Here is a 13895-nt window from a genome sequence, read left to right as displayed (position 1 = left end):
TTGTGCCTTATAAAAGCGATTCAGAGAACCCTTATGTTTTTGAAAGAGGATGTGTTAAATACATATTTCTTAGCTGTTCCTCTTTCAGAGAAGCACCTCAGTATTCTTCAAGAAATCTGGACCTAAGAAAGTATTTTGAAATATCCTATGAAAATCATTGCAATAGACTCTCTTATTCCTTTTTCTCCTCTTTCAAACTTTATAATACCCTGGATTCTGATTATCCTAGTAGGCTACAACATGTTACCAATGGTGATTTGCTCATGAGAAATACTATTATTGAGGATATGAATGACAGGAAAAGAATATGTCACCTTGTCACAAAGAATAATGAGAAAAAATACATAGCCCGAGTCATACATTGATATCTACAAGATTTTGGAGAAGCTCTGTGACACAGAAGTTCTTAGAATAAAGAGAACAGGATCTGACCTGGATCGAAATGCCAGCTGTGAGGCAAAATTGTTATGTAGCCATAAGAAGTTATTTCACCTCCCTGATCCTCTGTTTCTTCCTCTCTAAAGTGGAATGATAGAATTTGAACTACTTACCTCCTCTAGAATTACTGTTGAACCAGTGCTTTGAATACCTTAAAGCACTATATAAAACATGAATGTTATTGTATTAAGAGAACCTGAGGAAGGATTCCAGGATTTATGGAACATCATAGCCAAGAATTAGATGGACATGAAGGTTTGAAATCTGCATTGGTAGAGAGAATGCATGCCTGTATAAAAGAGATCAATGACTCATAATTTTGTAATTGGTGTGCTCATGATTCAGTTAATCAATAAGCATTTATTAAGCACCTACTATATTCCAAGTACTATACTTATTGTTGGGAATACAAAAAGAAGCAAAAGACATTTCCTGCCCTCAAGGAGTTCACAGTCTAACAAGGGAGACAACACGCCAACAAATACGTACAAACAAGCTATGTGCAGGGAAAATAGGAAACAATTGAAAGAAGGAAGGAGCTGTAAAGGCAAGCACGAGCAGCTTCCAGAGGACTGTTGCCATGAAGGTTCTGATTACACAGTATAGTTAACTCTCCATTTATTCAGTAACAAATTAAGGCAAAACATTCACAGAAATCAAAGTACAGCACTCAGTGTTATGGAATAACAACTTATCACCAAAATGGCCACATAGTTTTAAGCAAAAGATAACATTCATTTAGTAACAAAGTCCTCCATTCAATCATCCTTAAGGAGGCAAGCCTCCTTAACTGACACAAAGTACAAAGGTCAAAGTCATCCATCTCGAGGTCACATTGTCTTAATCTCCTCAATCAAAAAGTCTTATTTCTTGCTGATGAGAGATTAGTTTCCAATCATCCTTAATTAGTAAGGCCCTTGATCCAGCCTTTCTGGAGAGCAATCTGGAATTATGCCCAAAGGGCTATAAATACTTTCATACCCTTTGATCCAGCAATACCACTCCTAGGGTTATATCCCAAAGAGATCATAGAAAGGGAGAAAGACCCATATGTACAAAAATGTTTATAGCAGCTCTTTTTGTGGTAGCAAAGAATTGGAAATTAAAGGGGTGCCCATCAATTGGGGAATGGTTGAAAAAGTTGTGGTATATGCATGTTATGGAATACTATTGTGCTATAAGAAATGAGGAGCAGACGGTCTTCATATTTTCCTGGACAGGCTTAAAAGAACTGATGCTGAGTGAAAAGAGTAGAACCAGGAGATATTTGTACACAATTACAGACACAACGTATGTGTGATGACCAGCTTTGATAGACTGGACTCTTCTCAGCAATGTAGTGATATAAGTCAATCCCAAAAGACTCATGATGGAGAGAAATATGTGCATCCAGAGAAAGAACTAGAAAGCACTAAGTTTATATCCAGGTGGAAGCAAAATACCTGATTTTTTCCTTCTCTTATTTGGTTTTATGTCCTCTTTACCATTTTTCATTCCAGCTGGTACAATCCATCCTTATAACCTGACTAATGTATAATGTGAAAGTATTTACAGATCCTATACTTGAGTATAAGCCGCCATGGGAGGGGGGGAGGGAAGGGAGGGGGACAAAATGTGAAACTCAAGGAATTGTGGAATTGAATCCTGTAAACTAAAAGGAAACAAACAAATTAATAAAAAAATTTAAAAAAATTAGTAAGGCCTAAACTCAATTATCTAATTGTAAAGGTCAAAGTTCTCCACCCCTAGTAAATCATGATCTTCTCAGTTTGCATTAAACACCCAAGGAGAGGTCTTTTTTATCCTAACTCAAGGCTGGTTCTGTGCTTCCATGGTTCTGCTTCCATGGTCTGAGCTCCTGCCAGTTCCATGTTGTCCAGCTCCTTGTCCAGTTCCTGTTCCATACTGAAGCTCACAGTGTCTGGTCTGCCTGAAGTCCTTCACAGTTTCTGTTCCTGGGAAGACAAAGCTTAACAAAGTCACAATAACATTCATACACATTGCTGGCATCCTCATCAATTCACTTTCTGCCTGAGAAATCAACATAGACCCAATAACAAGGTCTGAGGAATCAACACAAATCACCATCATAATCCCTGAGCCTCTGAAATTGTCAGTAAGACCCTCCTCCAGAATTTCTGTAAACATACAACAAGAAAATCCTCTTTCAGAGCTTCTGAGCCAGCAGCAAGGTCCCAAGGCTTCTATAACAACAGCACCATCCTCTATTAGCAGAGAAATCTGACAAAGTACCAACATCACAGCCATGCCTCCTCCCAGTTCTCCTCTCTTCTCATTTCTCAGTTCAGTCCTCAGTTCTTATTTCTCTTCTCAGTTCTCAGTTCTCTTCTCTCTCTCCAGCAATAGCAGCCCAGCCTCCAGATACTCACTCCCAGAAGTCCTGGCCTCTCTCAGGTTAGGCTTTTCCTTATATATTAGCTCCTCCCTGTTCTACCCCTTCCTATTACTTCAACAAGTCCATCCCACTGTGGGATTCATAAGTTCTGGGTCTCACTACTTGACAAATTATGAACTTGAGACTAAGTGCTAAGTAGCTGTTAGCTTGTCAATACAAGGGAAGGGAAGATCTTCAAATTACCATTACAGGCACTATAATTATATACAGGCACTATAATAAGAGAGATTGGGAAAAGCCTTCCTGTAGAACATGGGAATTTAGGTGGGACTTGAAGGCCAGGAAAGCCAATAGGTCAAGATGAGGAGGGAGTCCATGTATGGCATGAGGAACAGTCAGTGAAAATGTCTAAAGTCAAGACATGGAGTGTCTTGTTGAAGGAACAATAAGAAGGCCAGTGTCACTAAAAAAAAGAGTATATGGTGGAAAGGGAATAAGGTATAAGAAATCTAGAAAGGGAGAGAATGGGGTTGAATTATAAAGGGCTTTTAAATCAGAGGATTTAGTATTTGATCCTGGAAGCAATAGGTAGCTACTAGAATTTATGGGGAAATGTCACATAGTCTGACCTGCACTTTATTTTTTTTAAGATTTTTAGCATTCAATCTTTTTTTCATTTTGAGCTCCAAATTGTGTCCCTCCAGCCTTTCCCCACTTGAAAAAGCAAGCAATATTATATCAATTCTACATGTGAAATCATGCAAAATATTTCCATGTTGGTCATGTTGCAAAAAAAGCAAGAAAGATAAAAAAAAGTGAAAAAGTATGCTTCAATCTGTACTCACAGCTCATCACTTCTCTCCCTGGAAGTAGATAACATTTTTCATGATATGTCCTTTGGAATTCAGACCTGCAATTCAGGAAAATCACTTTGGAGGCAGAATGAATGGTGGATTAGAGAGGAGAGAGACTTGAGGCAGCAGAACAACTAGGAGGCTATCACAGTAGTCCAGGCATGAGATGAGGACCTACAATTGGCAACAGATTGGATTGGGGAGGAATGGAGGAGAGGAGGGGGAAAGAGTGAGGAGCCAAGGATGACACCTAAGTTTCAAGCCTGAGAACTGAGAGTATGGTGGTGCCTTGAACAGTTGTAAGTTTGAAAAGGAGAGGGATCAGAAAGATAGTCAGTACAGGTCATCCAATTTAAGATGCCTGCAAGGCAGTTGGAAATGCCATTCTGTAGAACAGCAAAGAGGTTGGGGCTGAATCCCAGAGATGACAATTAAATCCATGGAAGCTAATGAGATCACCAAGTGAAGTAATATAGAGGGAGAAGAGAAGAGGGCCCAGGACAGAGCCCTGTGGGACACCCACAGTTAGTAAGCATGACCTGGATGAAGATCAAGCAAAAGGTATTAAGGAGTGGTCAGACAGGTAGGAGAAACAGGAGAGAGAGAGAGCTATCTGGGAAAACCTAGAGAGAAAGAACATCAAAGAGAAGATGGTGATCTACAGTATCAAAGACTGCAGAGAGGTCAAGAAGACTGAAGAGTGAGAAAACGCCATTAGATGTGGCAATTAAGAGATCATTGAGTACTTTGAAGACAGCAATTTTGGTGGAATGGTGAGGACAGAAGCCAGATTGTAAGAGTTTAAGAAGAAAATAAGAGGAGAGAAAGTGGAGATACCTATTGTAGGTTATCTTCTCAAGCAGTTTGGCCACAAGGGGCAGAAAAATGTGTGACAATAGTTAGAGAGGGTGGAAGAATTAAGTGGGGGGGGGGGGGTTGAGGATGGGTGACACATGAGCATTGTGTAGGCAGTAGAGAAGGATCCAATAGGTGAAAAGAGAATAAAGATAAATAGAGTGGGGATGTCAGGGGTAGCAATCTGTTCAAGAAGACAGGATGAAATTGGTCTCTAGTGCAAGTGGAGGGGTAGGCCTTGAAAAGGTATAGGGATTCCTGACTATTCCCCTCTCTCCAAGGCATCTCCTTCTGACCAATGTCAAACAGACCCCCCCCCAACTCTGACAGGTTTGATTGTAGGCAATGTGGTCCAATGACCCTAGAAACTAAAAAATCTTACTTCTGCCCTGGCTTCTGCTGCTCCCAGAATGTCTTCATTAAAGTCAAGTCTTTCAGGGTCTTAGTTAATCCATTTGTAAAATGGCAATAACAAATCTTTCTCTCATTACTTTATAGGGCAATTAAAAGGAACATAAAGGACTAGACACTGTTAGAACAGCTTTGGGTTTGGTCTAGTTTTTCTCTTTTTTAATATCATCCAGTATAAAGCAAAATATTCCAAGAACCTTGGGGAAGGTAAGGAGAGGGAAGAGTTAAACACAGAAATAATTTTCCTCTAGTATGAGTCACTGTTGTAATAACACTGTCTTTACTTGGGTCATGTATATGTTCATGCCCAAGTGTGTATATCTTGGTGAATGTAGCTAATCTGAGTAATTCTGATTTCAGTGAGGAATGTCATCTCTCAGCTGGGGGCCAGATCAACTCATTCATTCACTCTGAGAAGAGAAGACATAGCTGATGAGCTTGGAATGTAGAAAGAATGGAGGAAGGGTTGAAGATAGGAGGGGGAAGTGTTGAAGGGCTGGGAGAATCATCACGTACATATTTTGAAACTTCAGAGCCTTTGGCTTTTCCAGCAGCTGTTCCAGACCCCAAGCAGGGGGGAAGGGAGAAGAGGCAGGTGTACTGCTATTTAGGGCAGTGACAAGTCCTAGCATGTGAAAGGTGTCTTGACATAGTCTGAGGTTTTTACTGTCTTTTGTTAGAAGGGAAAGATTTATAACCAGCCTAGTGATTGGGATGAAATGGGAGTAGTAAAAAGAAATAGGAAAGTATCCCATCTCCTTTTTCAAGATCTAAAGATATCTCACCACTTGGGATCATAGATTTAGAGTGCCTTAGAACCTTAGAGAGCCAATTGTTCAATTTTCAGAATGACCACGGTTTTACAAACATTAACTAAAATGCCGCTGCACCTACCCTCCTGCCTCCAACATACTTTATAGTTAAGGAAGCCTAGAATAAGGGGAAGTCAAAATACTTTCCCAACGTCATATAGGTAGTAAGTAGCAGGCCTAAGTTTTTAACTCGGGTCTTTGGACTTCAAATCCAGTGATTTCTCTGTACTTAGTAGCAGTGCCTCAAAAGAGAAAGGGCTGGTGGTATAGGAGAGAAAGAAGTAAGAAAATCACCCAGGCTTTTCTCTCTTCCAACCAGGATGACTCCCCACCAGAGATGTGAGCAAGAGCACCTGTCACTAGAGAAAAGTTACTAATAAAATAAAATTACATTTCAGCAAGGACAGCCCAGTCATTGCCAAGCGCTGAAACCCAAATCCAACAAACAGGGTCAGAATGATGCCCCGGGAGGGTGGCCAGCTTTGATGAATTAGATTTACAGAAGGAACTGTCTGCCCTAGGATCACCCTGAGTCTGTTGCTGCTACTTAGATTCTGACATCAGGGAAGGATCATCTTCACATGATTCCTGAATTCTCCATTTTATAAATGTTGCTTAGCTATATAAGTTTCATCTTTTACAATTGCTTGCTGAAAAAAGAGAGGGAGAGAGACAGGGACAGAGATGGAAAGACAAAAAATTGGAAAAGGGAGAGAGAAAGAGGAAGAAACTGAAATATAGATGAAGACAGAGACTCAGTGAGGTTCAGAAAGGAGGGCAGAGATTGAGACAGTAACAAATAGTGAGGAAAACAGAGAAAATACAATTGAGCTTAAAATTAGGCTTGTATCTTTTTTGTTACAAGGTAGTGTTCTACGTGTTGGGGGGTATTATATTAGGGAATAATTGTGTGAAAAGCAAAAGACATCAATATAAAACTAAAAATAAGCGATTAGTTAAGCATCAACTTGTTCCCATTATATTCCCTTAACTCTAGTTTGAAGAATATCAGAGTAGAGTGAAGTGTAGGATCAAAGATTCACAGATAGAAAACTGAAAGGCACCTTGGAAATCATCTGTTCCACCCTTCTTCGTTTTACAGATGAGAAAACTAAAACCAAGGGAAGTTAAGGGATTTGCCCAAGGTGACACAGAATGAATGTCAAAGGCAGTATTTGCACCCCAATTCCTCTGACTCAGTATCGTTCCACGTAGGGATCCCATAGCTATCTTTCTGGGTTTAGTTTACCTATCTGTCAAATAAGGGATTCAAACTAGATGGGGTACCCCAAAACCTTTCCAACTTAAGCTTTCTGAATCCATAGTCTATCTAGAACATACCCTTATATGTTCTAAGTCATTCTCAGCTCCAAATATGATTCTATTTCACTTGCTGGTGCCTCTCTATGAATTTCAATTTTATTAACAACATATATCTTCTTTCTCTTCAGCTCCTCCCCCCATTTCAAGTTCCCCAAGGTCAAGAGTCTTATTTCTTGTTTCACAGAATGTTAGAGTTGTAAGGAGTCTTGAGAGGCACTGTGATACTAGCAGCTAGACTCTAACTACTAGAGTGCTGGGCACAGAGTCAGAAAGAATTGGGTTCAAATTCCATCCCTGACACAATGTAGCTCTTTCAAGGTTAGGTCATTTGACCTCGGACAGTGACCACAAACAAAGAGTATAAGTTGTAAATTACAGATCTATATCAGTGGAAGGAGTTTCCATAGCGGGAGTTCTCTATAGTGATTAAAGCACAGGAGCAGACCGCCCACGCGCACTCGAGCGTGTACACACACACACACACTTTAAAGATCTAATCCCCCTTATTTTACCAAGAGGGAAACTGAGGCACATAAAGATGAAGTGACTTGCTTATGGTCACCTAGGTGATAAGTAGCAGAGTCGGAATTCAAACCCAGATCCCCTGACTTCAAAATCTGTGTTCTTTCCACTCTACCATAATGCGTCATTCCCACCCTATAATACCTAGTAATGCCGGCATTCATTGTTGAATTAGAATGGCCACTTAGACATAAGTTAATAAAGGAAGAGCCTCTTGCCCAGTGGCCAAGGGAGTGCTCTGCATCTGACCCAGCTGTTGGAGAAAGGCCACACCAGACTGTGAACACAGCCTTTTTCCTTCCCACAGAAATGACAGAACTGATGGGATTTCAACCCTCTGTCCTCATGGAAGCAGTCACTTCACAAAAATTAACAATGATTGACTTCTTCAGGATCAGTCTTCTAGTACAGGCACTCTAGCGATCCCTTTAGGGAGCTTGGATTCCTTTTTATCTAATCAGACTCGGATGGAATAAGAGTCCACATTCCCACTCCCCCTGGCTCCAAGAGGCAAACCATTGGATAGGTGACACAGTGGATGGAGTGCCGGGCCTGGAGTCAAGAAGACCTGAGTTCAAATCCAATCTCAGATACTTACTAGCTGTATAACCCTGGGCAAGTCACCTAATTTCTGTTTGCCTCGGTTTTCTCATCTGTCAAATGGGGATGATAATAGCAGCCCCTTCCTACCAGGTTATTGTGAAGATCAAACAAGGTAATAATTGTAAAGCATTTAACCCAGTGTTTGACAAATAGTAAGCACTATATAAGTGTTAGTTATTATTATTATTATTATTACTACTACTAGCTCCTGGGCAAATAATTTAACCTCTGTGTGCCTTGATTTTCTTAACTATAAAATGAGGACAATAATAGCATCTACCTCACAGGGTTGTGAAGATCAACTGAAATATTTATTAAGCTCTTAGTATAGTGCAGGGCACATAGTAGGTACTTAATAAATGTTTGTCCCCTTTCCCCACAACGATTTCTCCCCACAATTCTGCCCCTTTAGTGTCATGCAGTCCTGTGACTGGAACATCACCGATCTATTGGCAAGAGTCAATAGAATGTAAGCTCTCTGAGCGTAGAGAATTGTTTTTCTTTGTTCATCTGTCTGGGCTATTTTGGAGGTAGGAGAGCTAGGATTTTGTGGGTGTGTGCATCTTTACTTTCCTTACATCCCTAGCACAGTGCCTGGCACATAGAAGAAATTTAATAAATATTTATTGAGTGAACGAATGAATGAACGAATCATCAGTAACCAAACCAGGTCCAGAGCCTGACTCCTGGAGTAGAGGTTTTTAAAGCAAGATGTCCTCATAATGTAAAATGGAAAATTATCTGGTAGAAGGAGGAGGGAGTGATTTATTTGGAAATGAAAGTGATATAAAAGCAAAAGATAACAATAAATTTTTAAAAGAAAAAACAATATCCCCTGAGCACTTTGAAGATCATGATATAAACATAGTTTACCTGGAGATAATATATCTCCCACTATTCTTATATGGAACTTGGAGAGATATGGATGACACATTAATGTAATAAGAGAGATAGAGCCATGAGTAAGAATGACAACCATGCCTGGAATGGTCTCCAAGTTCATGTATATCTGTTGAAGCCCCTTATTTCCTTCAAGGGCAAATCCAGATTCCACATCTTCCACGAGGTCTTCACTGCATCCTTCACACACACTCTTGGTTGTAAGCCATCTCTCCATAATCACATTTCCCATCGACCATTGCCTGGATATTCCCCCTAAACTTTTCTAACTCTCTTGTATCACAATCAATTTTTTATCGATCCTTCCTCCTTTTAGATCATAAGTTTCTTGAGAGAAGGGTCATCTTCAAATCTCTGGTGCTAAGAGGACCCATCATACAATAGGTGATTAAAAAATGTTTGTTGCCAATTTAATTGATTCATGCATCAGGGAAACAGCTTCTGTGTTAGGTGATCACTAAGGTCCCTTCTAGTGCTAAGATTGGGATTTTAGCCCCAGGAGTTTTTATAGTTCTTAATTTAATTTGATTTTCCTACTCTGAGGTCTACAGACCACTCTCAGTGGTTTTTTCCTCCTTGTTTTTCTGACCTGTATGTTTCATACTGTATGTTTAGAATCCCTAGACTTCAGTTCTCTGGAGCCTGGACTCTCCGGAGCCCCAGTCTTCTGGCTGAGGCCCCAAGATCTCTACTGACCTGTAACTAGAAGACCATTACCCACATTTTATTAGCCACCTAGATCCCACCCCAGTGATAGGAGATACTGCACCTGAGGGGGTCAGTCTACCTTCAATTCACACATTCACAATCACAAGGGAGGCTAAGGTTGAGACAGTGTGAACGTCTCTGCTGGGGATGTATCAATGTGATGCATCCCCCCCACTGGAGACATAAGACATAATTCAAAGCAAATATTTTCCTTAAATTGAAGGCAATCCTTTTATCTTCTTAGAGAAAGATTGGCATATCAATGTTTTTAATCGTCTAGACCATACCATTATTAAAGAGTGCATCCAGTTTGTATGGGGGTGAGCAGATGGAGAAACCTGAAACTCCTGCTGAGTCTCAAACAGCAGTGGTTCTGGTTGTAGCGGCAAATTCCTTTCTCTAACTATCCCAGGTCCTTGGGGAGTCTCCTGACTCAGGAAACTGCTCAGAGATGGAAGTGTGAAACAACTGGCATTCCAGTACAAACCCTTGGGGCTGGGCCCCATCTTCTGAAGCTGGGACTGCATTCCTATTTCGGGATTCTGCTTTCTACTATAAAAGGTGAACAGCCTCCTATCAGCATAAGTACCCTGTGCAAGCTCAGCTCTTTGCTCTTTGTTTGACTGGCGCCTGGGAAAGCTTGAGATGGGGGTGATAAAAGGGTGAGTACTGAAGACTTAAATCCAGATGGGGAAAGGAAATTGTGCCCCTATTATTTAGCCTTCAACTCCATCCTCTACAGTGGCATAGGTGATTTTTAGAGTCCATATTGTTTTATATTGTCTTCATATCAGATTTAGTTCAAGTATTCTTGAACTTAGAACTCATCTAGTCAATTATGTAGAGACAGTGCTGCCTAATGGTCAGAATACTGAACTTGGAGTCAGGAAGATGTGGGTTCAGATCTCAACCCTGATATTTCCTAGCTATATGACCATGAATAAGTCAGTGAACCTTCATTTTTTCTTCTGGGAAATGGGGATAATGATACCTAAAGTTCCTACTTCTCTGGATTGTTGTGAGTTTCAAATGAGATATTATGCAGGACGTGCTTTCTAAACCTTAAAACACTACATATGCGACTTTTATGATACCCATCATTTTTACAAGAAAGGTGAAATGTGGAGTGATTTGCTATAGGTCATATGAGTGGATGGCCCCATTCCCATTAAGTCTTCTTCTACCTTGACTTCAGACACTCATTAAATCCAAAATTTCCAAGCACCTGAAAATTCTGACCCATTTCCTGAGGTAATACTAATTAAAGGACTAGAAAAATTCAAAAAGACAAAAAAAAAGCCAGAGCCTCACTCTCTCCTATTCCTATCCTCTCCCCCCTCCAAAAAAAGAAATCCCCAAAGAACCTGAAAGTGTTATATGAATGCAAATTGCTGTTATTACCTAAAGTCTATTTCTGCAAAACTGTTAGAAACATTTAAACATTTTAAAATATTCCCTGACATAACAGATCATAGAGATGATGGAACTGTATTTTTTTCCTTTTTGCTATGAGGGTTGTATATAGGACCAGAACAGTTGTTCTCTCAAGATGAACTCGAGAATTCTTTCCTGGTTCTTCTCACAGCAGACAGGCGCACACTTTACTCCACTAGACTCATGAGAGCATGGCATGTTGTCTGTTTGCTGCAGGAAACAACAACCAGCACGAGAAACCCCACTCCCTCAGAAGATACAGCAAAGGACTGCCCAGGTTGGCCAACAGGTGGATCTGCTATTTGCTGGTAGGATTCTCTGTCTAATGCACATTCTTAACTGTCCATACACTTTAAATATCTTAGAATAGGCCCATATACCCACAGGGGCATATGCCAATACCTACCTTACATACAGGAACACAGTATTTGTTATTTCCCTCTTCCCTTCAGATTTTTCCTTCAGTAGTCCAGGGGACAGAGACAGCAAGTTGAGTTAACTCCTTCTCTGTAGGTCACCCAGAAGAAATCTATGACTCATCAAACAGATTGCAATGGCTTACTTTACTGCTTGAAGTTTAAGTTCTTAATTTTAGTGCCTTTCTTCTAAAACTACCCACATTATTGGCATTTACCTATTAAAATGTGAACTCTTTGAGAGCAGGGACTGGTTTTTTCACCTTTGTTTGTATCTCCAGCATTTAGCACATAGTAGTAGCCTGATATATAGTAGCAGTACTATAAATGCTAATTAATTCACTAACTGACTGACTTTGTTAGTCCTGGTATCTCAAAGGCATGTATTACTTCTAATAGGGCAGATTGCAACCCAAACCTTCTCAACCTGCCCAATTTTAGTCTGCATCCTTCTGTAACTTCTCCATAAAATGATCTCACTGAACCTTCCTTCTAAAAAGACCTCCATTGTATACAGGATATAATTGGTTTGTACATTGTTTACATGTTGTTTCCCCATTAGAACATAAGGTTTTCAGGACAGCTAGGTGGTGCAGTGAATAGAGCACTGGTCCTGGAGTCAGGAGGACCTGAGTTCAAATTCAGCCTCAGACACTTAACACAAAAGTAGCCATGTGACCTTGGGCAAGTCATTTAATCCCAATTGCCTTGCCTTACCCCCTCCAAAAAAAAGAACATAAGGTTTTCCTTGATGGAGTGGATAGTCTGCTGGGCTTACTTCAAGGAAGACTGAGTTCAAATTCTCCCTCAGGTACTTACTAGCCATGTGACTCTGGACAAGTCCCTTAATGTCTCTCAGCCTCAGTTTCCTCATAGGTAAAATGAAAAAAAAAATATGAGTACTTACATCACAGAGATGTTGTGAAAATCAAATAAGATAACATACTTAAGGCACTGTGTAAACCTCAAAGTCCCATATAAATGCTATGCTAGAAATATTATTAGTACCCCAACGATAATTTCAATTTAATTTGATTATTCCTGTATTAGTTATTCATTTTCTTCTATTTATTTCCTTCTTGTGAAATCTCTGGGAAGAAAAGAGGTGCTACTGTCCTCCATTTTTATTCAGAGTCCTTACCCTAATAACCCAACTCAAAGACCAACACTGTTTATTCCTGTGAGGTTCCATGAGTCCCTGAACAATGGATACATTTCTGAAGCATCTTTCTTATTTTCCTTCCAGCTGTGGGAGTGGGCAGATTTGCTCAACCCTGCTGGCCATGCTGTGAGATCCCAGCAAATTCTCAGTAATCATTCCCTAAAAAGAGAGTTCTTTGGTTTCCATCTGAAGAACACTTTGAGAGGTTGGACTTTTAGGACAGTTTTTGTCTCAGAAAAATTAAAATGTTTCTGGGGGAATGATCCTTCAGACATTCATTGGCTAGAAGTGTCTCTTTCCTGATGCTCAAAAAAAAGAAAGAAAAGGAAAAAAGAAATGCTATTGAGCAGGAACTTTAGTTCTCATTAAAGCCATTATTACAGTTGTAAATGATTCTGATGGTAATGACCATAATAATGTTCATAATTCTATTCTAAGTAGTTAACAAAGATTTCCTCATAACCTTTAAGAGTAGGGAACAATAATAATGACACATAATACATTATAATAACATAATAATGACATATTATAATGATACATAATAACAGAAATAATGACACATAATAATAATGAAGATGCATAATAATAACAATAATAATGGCACATTTATGTAGCACTTTAAGGTTCCTGAGCACTTTCCCTGCAATATCACACTGTTAGGTAAGTATTTGCATTATTACAATCCCTGTTTTACAGATAAAGAAATTAAGTTTCAGGAAAAAGATTACTTGACCACAGTTGTAAGGTCTAGGATAGAAGAATCTGTTGGCAGAAAAAACAGTAGGCCTTGGGGGATAAGCTACTTGGTGAAAGAGATAAAGTCTGGACTTGGAAAAGGTAGACCTGGGTTCAAATCCTGGATCCAATTTAGGCCATGTGAACATGAGTAAGGTATGATCTTTTAGAGATTATTTCTTTATCTTCAAAAGAAAGAGAACAACATTGATACCACCTATCTCAGAGGGTTGTTTGGAGGAAAGAACTTGGGAAAACACTATATAATGGAAAAAGAGAGCTATTATAAATTGAGAATATTATTTTGTCTGTTGGGTAAATGGTTTGGAGAGAGCAGTGACCGGAGACAGGCAGGCCAAAGAGAAA

At 39.7% G+C, this 13895-nt stretch overlaps 1 protein-coding gene across 3 annotated transcripts in view; it reads left to right on the top strand.

Moving 5' to 3' along the window:
* The window catches only part of LOC138177279 (kelch-like protein 20), a 186708-nt gene that overhangs the window by 148345 nt on the left and 24468 nt on the right, over nt 1-13895 (top strand). For 2 of the 3 annotated variants that reach the window (XM_069108386.1, XM_069108384.1), the window contains exons 2-3: nt 10366-10444; nt 11433-11524. In XM_069108386.1, coding sequence (XP_068964487.1) covers nt 10428-10444; nt 11433-11524 — 109 coding nt within the window. In that variant the 5' untranslated portion in view covers nt 10366-10427. The remainder of the gene's footprint in view (nt 1-10365; nt 10445-11432; nt 11525-13895) is intronic. The other variant, XM_069108385.1, reaches the window with a different exon arrangement.

This window comes from Petaurus breviceps, unplaced genomic scaffold, assembly GCF_028583685.1.
Source record: "Petaurus breviceps papuanus isolate PSGF00001 unplaced genomic scaffold, PetGlider_PUasm1.0 90383, whole genome shotgun sequence".
NCBI lineage: Eukaryota > Metazoa > Chordata > Mammalia > Diprotodontia > Petauridae > Petaurus > Petaurus breviceps.
This window is presented reverse-complemented; position numbering and strand designations above follow the sequence as displayed.